Below are 18776 nucleotides of genomic sequence, written 5' to 3' on the forward strand. Positions count from 1 at the left end.
ACTTTCACAAACATTCACTACTCCCACTCACCACACATTTCAGCAGCCCTACACCCTGCCAACTTTACACAATGTCAAAACAATATCCAATCAAAAAATATACAATTAAACTGTAGGCCAAACAAATAAGTTTAAAGAACTCCCATAGATTTTTCAATTCTTTTCATATTATGTACACACAATTGGCCACATGAAGGTTGTTTCATTTCAATGTGTTGCCATTGAGAGGTGAATTGCATATCAGTATTGGCATTCAGTTGTTTATTGTTGAATTATGTCTCAGCCTTAGTGATTAAAGTCCAAATGCTTTCTTGTTGTTTGGCCTAAAGAGGGCAGGGAAGTTACCAAGGCTTCAGGAAACTAGTTAAGAAATGCTTTTTCTCAAGCTCCTTGTCACAATAGCGATGCTCGAGCTCCCTCCAACCTCCTTGGCAGAACAGCGACGCTAAAATTTCTGAGTGATCCTTTTCGAATTCTCCACTTTAGCACTAAGCCACTTTGCATTTGCACGTTTAAGAAAATTATTAATTACTTTTTACTTACTCACTAATGTTTCAATGTAATTATATGAACAAAGATTTGTGTTTGCTTTCCAACAGAATCAGGAACAACGAAGTCTCCTACAACAACATCATTGTCAACAGTATCAACAGAGTTAAAAGCAACAACAACAGTAACAGCATCGACAATATCACCCACAACATTAACAACCCCAACAACACCCACTACAATAACAACTACATTAATAACACCTACGACAGCAACAACATTACCGACAACCGAAAAGATAACAAGCACCACACCAGAAGGTAACTTCAAATTCTTACAGATCACATGCCATGCTCATGGTACTTTTGTATAGTTGATTATGTTGTAAAGCAATGTCCAGGCAGTGGGATGCACAATTAGGTTATTTGTAGGAATGTACCCCGCAGTGAGGTAAAGTGAATTACTTGAAATTAGATGAGTGACAAACTTGTTATGTGTAAGATGAAGCAGATGTAGATGGACCTATGATTGACTGGAAGAGGAGAATCAAAAAGTGGCATTTGAATGTACCAAAATAGAATTAAAAGCTATACACTATAGGCTGGAAGAGGAGGAAGCTTGATGATACATATCATTCATTTTTCTGCAAACCCTATTTCTCCAAAAATCTGCTCACAATAAATGTTTTACTGTTCAACTTCATAAATTATCTATAGTTCTGTCATCCATTACTGGACACATTTTTTCGTCTATTTTGCATGCTATATTTCTGCTAATTACAGATTGTAAAACGTTGGTGTTTGCTTTTTATACAATGTCTACAAGGATATCCCAGATACATTCTGATAAATTATCTGTGAACAGTGTTTTAACTACTAACCTAATAGTTTTCCTTTGAAGGTGTTCAAATAATGCATTTATTGTAATTGTGTAGATGGATTTTAGCATGTTTCTTCCAACATAACTCATATACGCTCATGTATTTATGTTTTTTATATGAATGGACAATATTAGAGTTATAATAACAGACTGTTGATGAAAGAAAGTAAGGTAGAACAGAAGCATGAAACCTTCTATCAAAAGGAAAGTTTTTTTTTTATTTCCTATGATTTGTTCTAAGTGTTTTGTGTTTAAAAGGGGTGTGTGAGAGCCCAAGACTTAAGAATCCAAGTCAGTTTTAATTAATATAGTGAGCCTCTATAAACTGCAAATTGCATGATAAGGTTTTTGTCTTCAAATGTAATATTACCATCAATATTTAAATACTGTTACTCTTTTATTTTTAATTGGATGAAACAAGCCATGCATCCAACCATTCTGAAATCAAATATTGCTGTGCTGTTCTCTTGGTGGTATGCATACACCTTCTGCCAGGTATCTGATATCTGCTTATTTCAACCTTCATTAATGTGGTTACTCTTCAACTCTGTGTCAGGACCTTCAGACAGATAGGGTCTGCACAACTCTAAGAGCCTGTGGAAAGAGGTTGACAGATTCCAGTAAGAGGAGGACAATATGGAACTTAAAGGCTGGGACAAACAGAACTTAATTGGAGATAGAGAAATCATGGTCACTTGGCCTCTGATTCCAAGATGGCGGAGCACATCTATAGAATCACAGATGTTCACACACTATTACAAATCCAAGATGGCACTTCTCACTACAGGTGATGATAGCATTTCCTATTCGAGTCTTGTAGAAATGGGGGTCTCTAGTTGGCGGAGGTATGCATCTGTCCAAGTAGGAACCACGGCTCTAGTCAGGATAAGTCAGATACACACCCTAAATAAACCTGTGTGCAACCTCTGTTCGCTTGCAACAGAGCAGGCAAGCTTAATTTAAGAGACAATGTGGAAAGATTTGGACAACTCTTAATAGAGTAAAACAGTAAAACACCTGCTGGGCAGAGTCAATTCTAAAAGTCAAGCTGACCATGATGGGACGCAGGTCCAATTCGAAACCATGCAGGCCCCGCTCAAACAGTACCTTTACGGAGAAAAAGCATCAACATTGAAGAGCAGCTGCATGGAGCAGAGGAGACAATGCGTTGTCATCGATCAAAGATTTGTAGTCGATGCATTGGTTTCGAGTCTCACATTTCTGTCCTGTATTGTTGCCCATCTCCAGGGTATGAGTCCAGCAGGCACAGTGGAGCAGGAGTCCAGCAAATCTAGTAGGGTGTCAGCCTGTCAGCAGCACATCAGTCTTTCTCCCTGGTAGTGTCTCCTTGGGACCAGGGTGTACTGAGTTGGGAGTCTGAGGGGTCCAGTACTTGTGCCTTCGAACTGGAGGCAGACTTGAAAGAAAGGCCTTTGAAGCACACAAGGCCTCCACCCTTTTTGCCCTGACTTCAGACGCACTACAGTGGGGTATGCTGCATTTTGTGTGGGGACAAGCACATCCCTATTCAAGTGCAAAAGTAAGTTCCTCCCTTTTACCCAGCCCATGAAGACCCAATAGCCTGGTGCTGGGCCATCAGCATGTGAATGGCACACCTCAGGTCCCTGTGTTTGTGACTGTCTAGAGGAAATGCACAAAGCCATCTGTCACCCACCCAAGAGGTGTATTCAGAAACAGGTAGAGGCACACAATGGTTAAAGTAGGAACATGCCAACTTTCTAAAAGTGGCATTTTCGAACTTACAATTTAAAATACAACTTCACCATAAGTTGTGATTTTAAATTGTGAATCTAAAGACACCAAACTCGAAATATCCATCTTGTCACAATTGTAAATTACACTTGTAAGATGTAATAAGGTAATCCCAATGTTAACCTGTGAGAAAGATAGCCCTTTCAGTAGTGAAAAACGTATTTAACTGTTTTTCACTTCCTGGACATGTAAAACGTGAAAGTACATGTCCAACATTTAAATAACCTGCACCCTACCCTTGAGGATTGTTAGGGCCTAACTTTAGGGTGACATATTTGTACTAAAAGGAAGGTTTGGGCCTGGCAAGGGGGTTAACTTGCCAGACTGAAATGGCAGTTAAAACTGCGGACATAGACTCTGCAATGGCAGGCCTGTGACATGTTTTAAAGGGCGACTGAAGTGGAGGGTACAATCAGTGCTGCAGGTCCACTTGTAGCATGTACAGGCTCCGGGCACATAGAGTCCACTTTACTAGGGACTTCTAAATAAATTAAATATGCCAATAGGGACATGCCATAGGATAACATTTGAAGGCCTGTGCCTCATTCGTAATGTCCTGTACGGTAAGGGAGCGAACTACCACAGATCCAACTTACTTCGGGGCTGTTCTTAGCAAGCCTTACGCTCATCCTCAGCCCACCTGCTCAAAGTTCCTAGGATAAAGAAAGTCAGATGGGAAGACAGGAGTCTCTACCATCTTGGCAGCAAACCTTTGAATTCCTTGCCTTTAGCCTTAAGAGAATGCCAATATTGATATGCAATTCACCTCTCAACTGCAACACATTAAAATTAAACAATGTAGCGACAAAACCTCTGCTTTCATTTCAATCAGAATCCTATCATAAACATCATCACAAGTATGAATTCCATGGGCACAATTAAATCACATGAAAAAGTTTTTTTTTCTCACCACACCACAATAAATCTCCTTTTAGAGCATTCAACAACCCAGCTTCACATCACTTTCACACTCATTTCATGGAACCTTTTCTAGCATACTTTCACAAACATTCACTACTCCCACTCACCACACATTTCAGCAGCCCTACACCCTGCCAACTTTACACAATGTCAAAACAATATCCAATCAAAAAATATACAATTAAACTGTAGGCCAAACAAATAAGTTTAAAGAACTCCCATAGATTTTTCAATTCTTTTCATATTATGTACACACAATTGGCCACATGAAGGTTGTTTCATTTCAATGTGTTGCCATTGAGAGGTGAATTGCATATCAGTATTGGCATTCAGTTGTTTATTGTTGAATTATGTCTCAGCCTTAGTGATTGAAGTCCAAATGCTTTCTTGTTGTTTGGCCTAAAGAGGGCAGGGAAGTTACCAAGGCTTCAGGAAACTAGTTAAGAAATGCTTTTTCTCAAGCTCCTTGTCACAATAGCGATGCTCGAGCTCCCTCCAACCTCCTTGGCAGAACAGCGACGCTAAAATTTCTGAGTGATCCTTTTCGAATTCTCCACTTTAGCACTAAGCCACTTTGCATTTGCACGTTTAAGAAAATTATTAATTACTTTTTACTTACTCACTAATGTTTCAATGTAATTATATGAACAAAGATTTGTGTTTGCTTTCCAACAGAATCAGGAACAACGAAGTCTCCTACAACAACATCATTGTCAACAGTATCAACAGAGTTAAAAGCAACAACAACAGTAACAGCATCGACAATATCACCCACAACATTAACAACCCCAACAACACCCACTACAATAACAACTACATTAATAACACCTACGACAGCAACAACATTACCGACAACCGAAAAGATAACAAGCACCACACCAGAAGGTAACTTCAAATTCTTACAGATCACATGCCATGCTCATGGTACTTTTGTATAGTTGATTATGTTGTAAAGCAATGTCCAGGCAGTGGGATGCACAATTAGGTTATTTGTAGGAATGTACCCCGCAGTGAGGTAAAGTGAATTACTTGAAATTAGATGAGTGACAAACTTGTTATGTGTAAGATGAAGCAGATGTAGATGGACCTATGATTGACTGGAAGAGGAGAATCAAAAAGTGGCATTTGAATGTACCAAAATAGAATTAAAAGCTATACACTATAGGCTGGAAGAGGAGGAAGCTTGATGATACATATCATTCATTTTTCTGCAAACCCTATTTCTCCAAAAATCTGCTCACAATAAATGTTTTACTGTTCAACTTCATAAATTATCTATAGTTCTGTCATCCATTACTGGACACATTTTTTCGTCTATTTTGCATGCTATATTTCTGCTAATTACAGATTGTAAAACGTTGGTGTTTGCTTTTTATACAATGTCTACAAGGATATCCCAGATACATTCTGATAAATTATCTGTGAACAGTGTTTTAACTACTAACCTAATAGTTTTCCTTTGAAGGTGTTCAAATAATGCATTTATTGTAATTGTGTAGATGGATTTTAGCATGTTTCTTCCAACATAACTCATATACGCTCATGTATTTATGTTTTTTATATGAATGGACAATATTAGAGTTATAATAACAGACTGTTGATGAAAGAAAGTAAGGTAGAACAGAAGCATGAAACCTTCTATCAAAAGGAAAGTTTTTTTTTTATTTCCTATGATTTGTTCTAAGTGTTTTGTGTTTAAAAGGGGTGTGTGAGAGCCCAAGACTTAAGAATCCAAGTCAGTTTTAATTAATATAGTGAGCCTCTATAAACTGCAAATTGCATGATAAGGTTTTTGTCTTCAAATGTAATATTACCATCAATATTTAAATACTGTTACTCTTTTATTTTTAATTGGATGAAACAAGCCATGCATCCAACCATTCTGAAATCAAATATTGCTGTGCTGTTCTCTTGGTGGTATGCATACACCTTCTGCCAGGTATCTGATATCTGCTTATTTCAACCTTCATTAATGTGGTTACTCTTCAACTCTGTGTCAGGACCTTCAGACAGATAGGGTCTGCACAACTCTAAGAGCCTGTGGAAAGAGGTTGACAGATTCCAGTAAGAGGAGGACAATATGGAACTTAAAGGCTGGGACAAACAGAACTTAATTGGAGATAGAGAAATCATGGTCACTTGGCCTCTGATTCCAAGATGGCGGAGCACATCTATAGAATCACAGATGTTCACACACTATTACAAATCCAAGATGGCACTTCTCACTACAGGTGATGATAGCATTTCCTATTCGAGTCTTGTAGAAATGGGGGTCTCTAGTTGGCGGAGGTATGCATCTGTCCAAGTAGGAACCACGGCTCTAGTCAGGATAAGTCAGATACACACCCTAAATAAACCTGTGTGCAACCTCTGTTCGCTTGCAACAGAGCAGGCAAGCTTAATTTAAGAGACAATGTGTAAAGATTTGGACAACTCTTAATAGAGTAAAACAGTAAAACACCTGCTGGGCAGAGTCATTTCTAAAAGTCAATCTGACCATGATGGGAAGCAGGTCCAATTCGAAGCCATGCAGGCCCCCCTCAAACAGTACCTTTACGGAGAAAAAGCATCAACATTGAAGAGCAGCTGCATGGAGCAGAGGAGACAATGCGTTGTCATCGATCAAAGATTTGTAGTCGATGCATTGGTTTCGAGTCTCACATTTCTGTCCTGTATTGTTGCCCATCTCCAGGGTATGAGTCCAGCAGGCACAGTGGAGCAGGAGTCCAGCAAATCTAGTAGGGTGTCAGCCTGTCAGCAGCATATCAGTCTTTCTCCCTGGCAGTGTCTCCTTGGGACCAGGGTGTACTCAGTTGGGAGTCTGAGGGGTCCAGTACTTGTGCCTTCGAACTGGAGGCAGACTTGAAAGAAAGGCTTTTGAAGCACACAAGGCCTCCACCCTTTTTGCCCTGACTTCAGACCCACTACAGTGGGGTATGCTGCATTTTGTGTGGGGACAAGCACATCCCTATTCAAGTGCAAAAGTAAGTTCCTCCCTTTTACCCAGCCCATGAAGACCCAATAGCCTGGTGCTGGGCCATCAGCATGTGAATGGCATACCTCAGGTCCCTGTGTTTGTGACTGTCTAGAGGAAATTCACAAAGCCATCTGTCACCCACCCAAGAGGTGTATTCAGAAACAGGTAGAGGCACACAATGGTTAAAGTAGGAAAATGCCAACTTTCTAAAAGTGGCATTTTCGAACTTACAATTTAAAATACAACTTCACCATAAGTTGTGATTTTAAATTGTGAATCTAAAGACACCAAACTCGAAATATCCATCTTGTCACAATTGTAAATTACACTTGTAAGATGTAATAAGGTAATCCCAATGTTAACCTGTGAGAAATATAGCCCTTTCAGTAGTGAAAAACGTATTTAACTGTTTTTCACTACCTGGACAAGTAAAACGTGAAAGTACATGTCCAACATTTAAATAACCTGCACCCTACCCTTGAGGATTGTTAGGGCCTAACTTTAGGGTGACATATTTGTACTAAAAGGAAGGTTTGGGCCTGGCAAGGGGGTTAACTTGCCAGGCTGAAATGGCAGTTAAAACTGCGGACATAGACTCTGCAATGGCAGGCCTGTGACATGTTTTAAAGGGCGACTGAAGTGGAGGGTACAATCAGTGCTGCAGGCCCACTTGTAGCATGTACAGGCTCCGGGCACATAGAGTCCACTTTACTAGGGACTTCTAAATAAATTAAATATGCCAATAGGGACATGCCATAGGATAACATTTGAAGCCCTGTGCCTCATTCGTAATGTCCTGTACGGTAAGGGAGCGAACTACCACAGATCCAACTTACTTCGGTGCTGTTCTCAGCAAGCCTTACGCTCATCCTCAGCCCACCTGCTCAAAGTTCCTAGGATAAAGAAAGTCAGATGGGGAGACAGGAGTCTCTACCATCTTGGCAGCAAACCTTTGAATTCCTTGCCTTTAGCCTTAAGAGAATGCCAATATTGATATGCAATTCACCTCTCAACTGCAACACATTAAAATTAAACAATGTAGCCACAAAACCTCTGCTTTCATTTCAATCAGAATCCTATCATAAACATCATCACAAGTATGAATTCCATGGGCCCAATTAAATCATATGAAAAAAAAATTTTCTCTCACCACACCACAATAAATCTCCTTTTAGAGCATTCAACAACCCAGCTTCACATCACTTTCACACTCATTTCATGGAACCTTTTCTAGCATACTTTCACAAACATTCACTACTCCCACTCCCCACACATTCCAGCAGCCCTACACCCTGCCCACTTTACACAATGTCTAAACAATATCCAATCAAAAAACTATACAATTAAACTGTAGGCCAAACAAATAAGTTTAAAGAACTCCCATAGATTTTTCAATTCTTTTCATATTATGTACACACAATTGGCCACACGAAGGTTGTTTCATTTCAATGTGTTGCCATTGAGAGGTGAATTGCATATCAGTATTGGCATTCAGTTGTTTATTGTTGAATTATGTCTCAGCCTTAGTGATTGAAGTCCAAACGCTTTCTTGTTGTTTGGCCTAAAGAGGGCAGGGAAGTTACCAAGGCTTCAGGAAACTAGTTAAGAAACGCTTTTTCTCAAGCTCCTTGTCACAATAGCGATGCTCGAGCTCCCTCCAACCTCCTTGGCAGAACAGCGATGCTAACATTTCTGACTGATCCTTTTCGAGTTCTCCACTTTAGCACTAAGCCACTTTGCATTTGCATATTTAAGAAACTTATTAATTACTTTTTACTTACTCACTAATGTTTCAATGTAATTATATGAACAAAGATTTGTGTTTGCTTTCCAACAGAATCAGGAACAACGAAGTCTCCTACAACAACATCATTGTCAACAGTATCAACAGAGTTAAAAGCAACAACAACAGTAACAGCATCGACAATATCACCCACAACATTAACAACCCCAATAACACCCACTACAATAACAACTACATTAATAACACCTACAACAGCAACAACATCACCGACAACCGAAAAGATAACAAGCACCACACCAGAAGGTAACTTGAAATTCTTACAGATCACATGCCATGGTCATGGTACTTTTGTATAGTTGATCATGTTGTAAAGCAATGTCCAGGCAGTGGGATGCACAATTAGGTTATTTGTAGGAATGTACCCCGCATTGAGGTAAAGTGAATTACTTGAAATTAGATGAGCGACAAACTTGTTATGTGTAAGATGAAGCAGATGTAGATGGGCCTATGATTGACTGGAAGAGGAGAATCAAAAAGTGGCATTTGAATATACCAAAATAAAATTAAAAGCTATACACTATAGGCTGGAAGAGGAGGAAGCTTGATGATACATATCATTCATTTTTCTGCAAACCCTATTTCTCCAAAAATCTGCTCACGATAAATGTTTTACTGTTCAACTTCATAAATTATCTATAGTTCTGTCATTCATTACTGGACACATTTTTCGTCTATTTTGCATGCTATATTTCTGCTAATTACAGATTGTAAAACGTTGGTGTTTGCTTTTTATACAATGTCTACAAGGATATCCCAGATACATTCTGATAAATTATCTGTGTACAGTGTTTTAACTACTAACCTAATAGTTTTCCTTTGAAGGTGTTCAAATAATGCATTTATTGTAATTGTGTAGATGGATTTTAGCATGTTTCTTCCAACATAACTCATATACGCTCATGTATTTATGTTTTTTACATGAATGGACAATATTAGAGTTATAATAACAGACTGTTGATGAAAGAAAGTAAGGTAGAACAGAAGCATGAAACCTTCTTTCAAAAGGAACGTTTTTTTTTTATTTCCTATGATTTGTTCTAAGTGTTTTGTGTTTAAAAGGGGTGTGTGAGAGCCCAGACTTAAGAATCCAAGGCAGTTTTAATTAATATAGTGAGCCTCTAAAAACTGCAAATTGCATGATAAAGTTTTTGTCTTCAAATGTAATATCACCATCAATATTTAAATACTGTTACTCTTTTATTTTTAATTGGATGAAACAAGCCATGCATCCAACCATTCTGAAATCAGATATTGCTGTGCTGTTCTCTTGGTGGTATGCATCCACCTTCTGCCAGCTATCTGATATCTGCTTATTTCAACCTTCATTAATGTGGTTACTCTTCAACTCTGTGTCAGGACCTTCAGGCAGATAGGGTCTGCACAACTCTAAGAGCCTGTGGAAAGAGGTTGACAGATTCCAGTAAGAGGAGGGCAACATGGAACTTAAAGGCTGGGGCAAACAGAACTTAATTGGAGATCGAGAAATCATGGTCACTTGGCCTCTGATTCCAAGATGGAGGAGCACATCTATAGAGTCACAGATGTTCACACACTATTACAAATCCAAGATGGCACTTCTCACTACAGGTGATGGTAGCATTTCCTATTTGAGTCTTGTAGAAATGGGGGTCTCTAGTTGGCAGAGGTATGCATCTGTCCAAGTAGGAACCACGGCTCTAGTCAGGGTAAGTCAGATACACACCCTAAATAAACCTGTGTGCAACCTCTGTGCGCTTGACACAGGGCAGGCAAGCTTAATTTAAGAGGCAATGTGTAAAGATTTGGACATTTCTTAATATAGTAAAACAGTAAAACACCTGCTGGGCAGAGTCAAATCTTAAAGTCAAGCTGACCATGATGGGACGCAGGTCCAATTCGAAGCCATGCAGGCCCCGCTCAAACAGTACCTTTACGGAGAAAATGCATCAACAGTGAAGAGCAGCCGCATGGAGCAGAGGAGGCAATGCGTTGTCATCGATCAAAGATTTGTAGTCGATGCATTGGTTTCGAGTCACACATTTCTGTCCTGTATTGTTGCCCATCTCCAGGGTATGAGTCCAGCAGGCACAGTGGAGCAGGAGTCCAGCAAATCTAGTAGGGTGTCAGCCTGTCAGCAGCACATCAGTCTTTCTCCCTGGCAGTGACTTCTGGGGACCAGGGTGTACTTAGTTGGGAGCCTTAGGGGTCCAGTACTTGTGCCTTCAAACTGGAGGCAGACTTCAAAGAAAGGCCTTCGAAGCACACAAGGCCTCTGCCCTTTTTGCCCTGACTTCAGACGAACTACAGTGGGATATGCTGCATTTTGTGTGGGGACAAGCACATCCCTATTCAAGTGCAAAAGTAAGTTCCTCCCTTTTACCCAGCCCATGAAGACCCAATAGCCTGGTGCTGGGCCATCAGCATGTGGATGGCACACCTCAGGTCCCTGTGTTTGTGACTGTCTAGAGGAAATGCACAAAGCCATCTGTCACCCACCCCAGAGGTGCATTCAGAAACAGGTAGAGGCACAGAATGGTTAAAGTAGGAAAATGCCAACTTTCTAAAAGTGGCATTTTCGAACTTACAATTTAAAATACAACTTCACCATAAGTTGTGATTTTAAATTGTGAATTTAGAGACACCAAACTCGAAATATCCTTCTTGTCCCAATTGTAAATTACACTTGTAAGATGTAATAAGGTAATCCCAATGTTAACCTGTGAGAAAGATAGCCCTTTCAGTAGTGAAAAACGTATTTAACTGTTCTTCACTACCTGGACATGTAAAACGGGAAAGTACATATCCAAAATTTAAATAACCTGCACCCTACCCTTGAGGATTGTTAGGGCCTAACTTTAGGGTGACATATTTGTACTAAAAGGAAGGTTTGGGCCTGGCAAGGGGGTTAACTTGCCAGGCTGAAATGGCAGTTAAAACTGCGGACATAGACTCTGCAATGGCAGGCCTGTGACATGTTTTAAAGGGCGACTGAAGTGGGGGGTACAATCAGTGCTGCAGGCCCACTTGTAGCATGTACAGGCTCCGGGCACATAGAGTCCACTTTACTAGGGACTTCTAAATAAATTAAATATGCCAATAGGGACATGCCATAGTATAACATTTGAAGCCCTGTGCCTCCTTCATAATGTCTTGTGCGGAAAGGGAGCGAACTACCACAGAGCAAACTCACTTCGGTGCTGTTCTCAGCAAGCCTTACGCTCATCCTCAGCCCACCTGCTCAAAGTTCCTAGGATAAAGAAAGTCAGATGGGGAGACAGGAGTCTCTACCATCTTGGCAGCAAACTTTTGAACTCCTTGCCTTTAGCCTTAAGAGAATGCCAATATTGATATGCAATTCACCTCTCAACTGCAACACATTAAAATTAAACAATGTAGCCACAAAACCTCTGTTTTCATATTAATCAGAATTCATTCATAAACATCATCACATGTATGAATTCCATGGACATAATTAAATCGCATTAAAAAGTTTTTTTCGCTCACCACACCACACCACAATAAATCTCCTTTCAGAGCATTCATCAACCCAGCTTCACATCCTTTTCCCACTCATTTCATGCAACCTTTTCTAGCATACTTTCACAAACATTCACTACTCCCACTACCCACACATTCCAGCAGCCCTACACCCTGCCCACTTTACACAATGTCAAAACAATATCCAATGAAAAAATATGCTATTAAACAGTAGGACAAATAAATAAGTTTAAAGAACTCCCATAGATTTTTCAATTCTTTTCATATTATGTACACACAATTCGCCAAACGAATGTTGACGCTTTTTGAACCCCCCAAATCCTGGGTTCTCCTCAGGACCAGAAAGTTCAATCAAATTGCTAGATCAGCCGATCTAACATTCAAATCAAACCAAACGTTGTATTAATCGGCTGATCTAGCAATGTGATTGTGCTTTCTGACCCTGAGGTGAACCCCAGATTTGAGTAGTTCGAAATGCGTCGACCTTCTTGTGGCCAATTGAGTGTATATAATATGAAAAGTATTGAAAAATCTATGGGAGTTCTTTAAACTCATTTGTTTGGCCCACAGTTTATTTGTATATTGTATATTTTTTGATTGAATATTGTTTTGAGTTTGTGTAAAGTGGGCAGGATGTAGGGATGCTGTAATGTGTGGGGAGTGGGAGTTGTGGATGTTTGTGAAAGTATGCTAGAAGAGGTTGGATGAAATGAGTGTGAAAGTGATGTGACAGTGGTTTGATGAATGTTCTAAAAGGAGATTTATTGTGGTGTGGTGAGAGAAAAAAAGTTTTTAATGCGTTTTAATTGTGTCCATGGAATTCATACATCTGATGCTGTTTATGAATAAATTCTGATAATTATGAAAATAGAGGTTTTGTGGCTATATTGTTTTATTTCAATGTGTTGCCGTTAAGAGGTGAATTGCATACCAGTATTGGCATTCAGTTGTTTATTGTTGAATTATGGCTCAGCCTTAGTGATTGAAGCCCAAACCCTTTCTTGTTTTTTGGCCTAAAGAGGGCAGGGAAGTTACCAAGGCTTCCGGAAATGAGTTAAGAAATTCTTTTTCTCAAGCTCCTTGTCACAAATCGATGCTCGAGCTCCCTCCAAAGTCCTTGGCAGAACAGCGACGCTAGAGTTTCTGACTGATCCCTTTCAAGGTCTCCACTATAGCGCTAACCCACTTTGTATTTGCACATTTAAGGAAATTATTAATTACTTTTTTACTTACTCCCTAATATTGCAATGTAATTATAGGAACAAAGATTTGTGTTTGCTTTCCAACAGAATCAGGAACAACGAAGTCTCCTACAACAATATCCTTGTCAACTGTATCAACAGAGTTAAAAGCAACAACAACAGTAACAGCATCAACAATATCACCCCCAACATTAACAACCCCAACAACACCCACTACAATAACAACTACATTATTAACACCTACAACAGCAACAACAGTACCAACAATCGAAAAGATAACAAGCACCACACCAGAAGGTAATTTCAAATTATTACAGATCACATGCCATGGTTATGGGACTTTTGTATAGTTGATTATGTTGTAAAGCAATGTCCTGGCAGTGGGTTGCACAATTAGATATTTGTAGGAACGGACCCCGCAGTGAGGTAAAGTGAATTACTTGAAATTAGATGAGTGACAATCTTGTTATGTGTAAGATGAAGCAGATGTAGATGGACCAATGATTGACTGGAAGAGGAGAATCAAAAAGTGGCAATTGAATGTACCAAAATTGAATTAGAAGCTATACACTATAGGCTGGAAGAGGTGGAGGCTTGATGATACATACCATTCATTTTTCTTCAAACACTTATTGTTAAAAAAACTGCTCACGATACATGTTTTACAGTTCAACTTCATAAATTATCTATAGTTCAGTCATTCATTATTGGACACATTTTTCGTCTATTTTGCATGCTATATTTCTGCTAATTACAGATTTTAAAAAGTTGGTAATTGCTATTTATACAATGTCTACAATTATATCCCAGATACATTTTGATAAATTATTCTGTGAACAGTGTTTTAACTACTAACCTAAAAGTTTTTCTTTGAAGGTGTTCAAATAACACAGTTATTGTAATTGTGTAGATGGATTTTAGTATGTTTCTATCAACATAACTCATATACGCTCATGTATTTATGTTTTTTACATGAATGGACAATATTAGAGTTATAATAACAGAAAGTTGTTGAAAGAAATTCAGGTAGAACAGAAGCAAGAAACCTTCTATTTAAAGGAAAGGTTTTTTTTTATTTGCTATGATTTGGTCTAAGTGTTTTGTGTTTAAAAGGGGTTTGTGAGAGCCCAGACTTAAAAACCCAAGGCAGTTTTAATTAAAATATTGAGTCTCTAAAAACTGCAAATTGTATGACAAAGTGTTTTTGTTCAAATGTAATATCACCACCAATATTTAAATACTGTTACTCTTTTATTTTTAATGGGATGAAACAAGCCATGCATCCCACCATTCTGAAATCAGATATTGCTGTGCTGTCCTCTTGGTGGTAGGCATCCACCTTCTGACAGCTATCTGTTATCTGCTTATTTCAACCTTCATTAATGTGATTACTCTTCAACTCTGTGTCAGGACCTTCAGGCAGATAGGGTCTGCACAACTCTAAGAGCCTGTGGAAAGAGGTTGACTGAATCTAGTAAGAAGAGGACAACATGGAACTTAACCACTTCCATGCTCATGATGAGCTGAGCTCGTCATACAGTACACTGCTCGTGTGCTCATGACGAGCTGAGCTCGTCATGAACAATGGGATTCAAGGGAGGTCAGCATCCGGGATGAATTGCTGTAGCATTCAAAGTGTTAAAGGCTGGGGCAAACAGAACTTAATTGAAGATTGAGGAATCATGGTCACTTGGCCTCTGATTCCAAGATGGCGAGGCGCATCTATAGAGTCACATATGTTCACACACTATTTCAAACCCAAGATGGCACCTGTCATTACAGGTGATGAAAGCATTTCCTGTTTGATTCTTGTAAAATCGGGGTCTCTAGTTGGCAGAGGTATGCATCCTGTCCAAGTAGGGACCACCGATCTAGTCAGGGTAAGTCAGATACACACCCTAAAAAAACCTGTGTGCAACCTCTGTTCGCTTGCAACAGAGCAGGCAAGCTTAATTTAAGAGGCAATGTGTAAAGTTTTTGTATAACACTTAATATAGTAAAACAGTAAAACACCTGCTGGGCAGAGTCAAATCTAAAAGTCAAGCTGACGATGATGGGACGCAGTTCCAATTCAGAAGTCATGCAGGCCCCGCTGAAACTGTAACTTTATGGAGAAAAAGCATCAACATTGAAGAGCAGCTGCATGGAGCAGAGGAGGCAATGCGTTGTCATCAATCGAGAAATTGTAATCGATACATTGGTTTCGAGTCACGCATTTCTGTCTTGTATTGTTGTCAATCTCCGGAGTATGAGTCGGGCAGGCACAGCGGAGCAGGAGTCCTGCAAATCTAGTAGGGTGTCAGTCCTTTCAGTAGCACATTGGTCTTTCTTCCTGGCAGTGTCTCCTGGGGACCAGGGTGTACTGAGTTGGGAGTCTTAGGGGTCCAGTACTTATAACTGGTTGTGGCTTCAAACTGGAGGCAGACTTCAAAGAAAGGCCTTTGAAGCACACAAGGCCCCCACCCTTTTTGCCCTGGCTGCAGACGCACTACAGTGGGGTATGCTGCATTTTGTGTGGGGACAAACACATCTCTATTCAAGTGCAAGAGTAAGCTCCTCCCTCCTACCCAGCCCATGAAGACCCAATAGCCTGGTGCTGGGCCATCAGCATGTGAATGGCACACCTCAGGTCCCTGTGTTTGTGACTGTCTAGTGGAAATGCACAAAGCCATCTGTCACCCACCCCAGATGTGTATTCAGAAACAGGTAGAGGCACAGAATGGTAAAAGTAGGAAAATGCCAACTTTTTAAATGTGAGATTTTCAAACTTACAATTTAAAATCCGACTTCACCATAAGTTGTGCTTTTAAATTGTGAGTCTAGAGACACCAAACTCGAAATATCCATCTTGTCTCAATTAGAAATGACACTTGTAAGATGTAAGAAGGTAATCTCAATGTTAACCTGTGAGAAAGATAGCCCTTTCAGTAGTGGAAAACGTATTTAACTGTTTTTCACTACCCGGACATGTGAAACATGAAAGTACATGTCCAACATTTTAAATAACATGCACCGTACCTTTGGGGCTTGTTAGGGCCTAACTTAAGGGTGACATATTTGTACTTAAAGGAAGGTTTGGGCCTGGCAAGAGGGTTAACTTTCCAGGCTGAAATGGCAGTTAACACTGCGAACATAGACTCTGCAATGGCTGGCCTGTGACATGTTTTAAAGGGCATCTGAAGTGGGGGTACAATCAGTGCTGCAGGCCCACTTGTAGCATGTATAGGACCCAGGCACATAGAGTCCACTTTACTAGGGACTTATAAATAAATTAAATATGCCAATAGTGACATGCCATAGGATAAAATTTTAAGCCCTGTGCCTAATTCATAATGTCTTGTACGGTAAGGGAGCGAACTACCACAGATCTATCACACTTCAGTGCTGTTCTCAGTAAGCCTTATGCTCATCCTCAGCCCACCTGCTCAAAATTCCTAGGATAAAAAAAGTCAGATAGGGATACAGGAGTCTCTACCATGTTGGCAGCAATCTCCGGAACTCCTTGCCTTTGGCCTTAAGAGAATGCCAATACTGATATGCAATTCACCTCTCAATTGCAACACATGGAAATTAAACAATGTAGCCACAAACCTCTGTTTTCAAATTATTCAGAATTCATTCATAAACATCATCACATGTATGAATTCCATGGACACAATTAAATCGCATGAAAATGTTTTTTTCTCTCACCACACCACAACAAATCTCCTTTTAGAGCATTCAACAACCCAGCTTCACATCACTTTCACACTCATTTCATGGAACCTTTTCTAGCATACTTTCACAAACATTCACTACTCCGACTCCCCACACATTCCAGCAGCCCTACACCCTGCCCACTTTACATAATGTCAAAACAATATCCAATCAAAAAATATACAATTAAACTGTAGGCCAAACAAATAAGTTTAAAGAACTCCCATAGATTTTTCAATTCTTTTCATATTATGTACACACAATTGGCCACACGAAGGTTGTTTCACTTCAATGTGTTGCCGTTGAGAGGTGAATTGCATATCAGTATTGGCATTCAGTTGTTTATTGTTGAATTATGTCTCAGCCTTAGTGATTGAAGTCCAAACCCTTTCTTGTTTTTTGGCCTAAAGAGGGGAGGGAAGTTACCAAGGCTTAGGGAAATTAGTTAAGAAACGCTTTTTCTCAAGCTCCTTGTCACAATAGCGATGCTCGAGCTCCCTCCAACCTCCTTGGCAGAACAGCGACGCTAGAGTTTCTGACTGATCCTTTTCAAGTTCTCCACTTTAGCGCTAAGCCACTTTGCATTTGCACGTTTAAGAAAATTAATAATAACTTTTTACTTACTGACTAATGTTGCAATGTAATTATAGGAACAAAGATTTGTGTTTGCTTTCCAACAGAATCAGGAACAACGAAGTCTCCTACAACAACATCATTGTCAACAGTATCAACAGAGTTAAAAGCAACAACAACAGTAACAGCATCGACAATATCACCCACAACATTAACAACCCCAACAACACCCACTACAATAACAACTACATTAATAACACCTACAACAGCTACAACATTACCGACAAACGAAAAGATAACAAGCACCACACCAGAAGGTAAATTCAAATTCTTACAGATCACATGCCATGGTCATGGTACTTTTGTATACTTGATTATAATGTAAAGCAATGTCCAGGCAGTGGGATGCACAATTAGGTTATTTGTAGGAATGGACCCTGCAGTGAGGTAAAGTGAATTACTTGAAATTAGATGAGTGACAAACTTGTTATGTGTAAGATGAAGCAGATGTAGATGGACCTATGATTGACTGGAAGAGGAGAATCAAAAAGTGGCATTTGAATGTACCAAAATAGAATTAAAAGCTATACACTATAGGCTGGAAGAGGCGGAGGCTTGATGATACATATCATTCATTTTTCTGCAAACCCTAATTCTCCAAAAATCTGGTCACGATAAGTGTTTTACTGTTCAACTTCATAAATTATCTATAGTTCTGTCATTCATTATTGGACACATTTTTCGTCTATTTTGCATGCTATATTTCTGCTAATTACAGATCTTAAAACGTTGGTGTTTGCTATTTATACAATGTCTAAAAGGATATCCCAGATACATTCTGATAAATTATCTGTGAACAGTGTTTTAACTACTAACCTAATAGTTTTCCTTTAAAGGTGTTCAAATAATGCATTTATTGTAATTGTGTAGATGGATTTTAGTATGTTTCTTCCAACATAACTCATATACGCCCATGTATTTATGT

At 39.4% G+C, this 18776-nt stretch overlaps 1 protein-coding gene across 1 annotated transcript in view; it reads left to right on the forward strand.

Moving 5' to 3' along the window:
• The window catches only part of LOC147712271 (uncharacterized), a 116676-nt gene that overhangs the window by 20457 nt on the left and 77443 nt on the right, over positions 1-18776 (forward strand). The window contains exons 5-9 of the mRNA XM_086919612.1: positions 600-809; positions 4738-4947; positions 8877-9086; positions 13610-13819; positions 17899-18108. Of these exons, the coding sequence (XP_086775738.1) occupies positions 600-809; positions 4738-4947; positions 8877-9086; positions 13610-13819; positions 17899-18108 (1050 nt within the window). The remainder of the gene's footprint in view (positions 1-599; positions 810-4737; positions 4948-8876; positions 9087-13609; positions 13820-17898; positions 18109-18776) is intronic.

Source organism: Lissotriton vulgaris, chromosome 5, assembly GCF_964263255.1.
Source record: "Lissotriton vulgaris chromosome 5, aLisVul1.2, whole genome shotgun sequence".
NCBI classification, from domain to species: Eukaryota; Metazoa; Chordata; class Amphibia; order Caudata; family Salamandridae; genus Lissotriton; species Lissotriton vulgaris.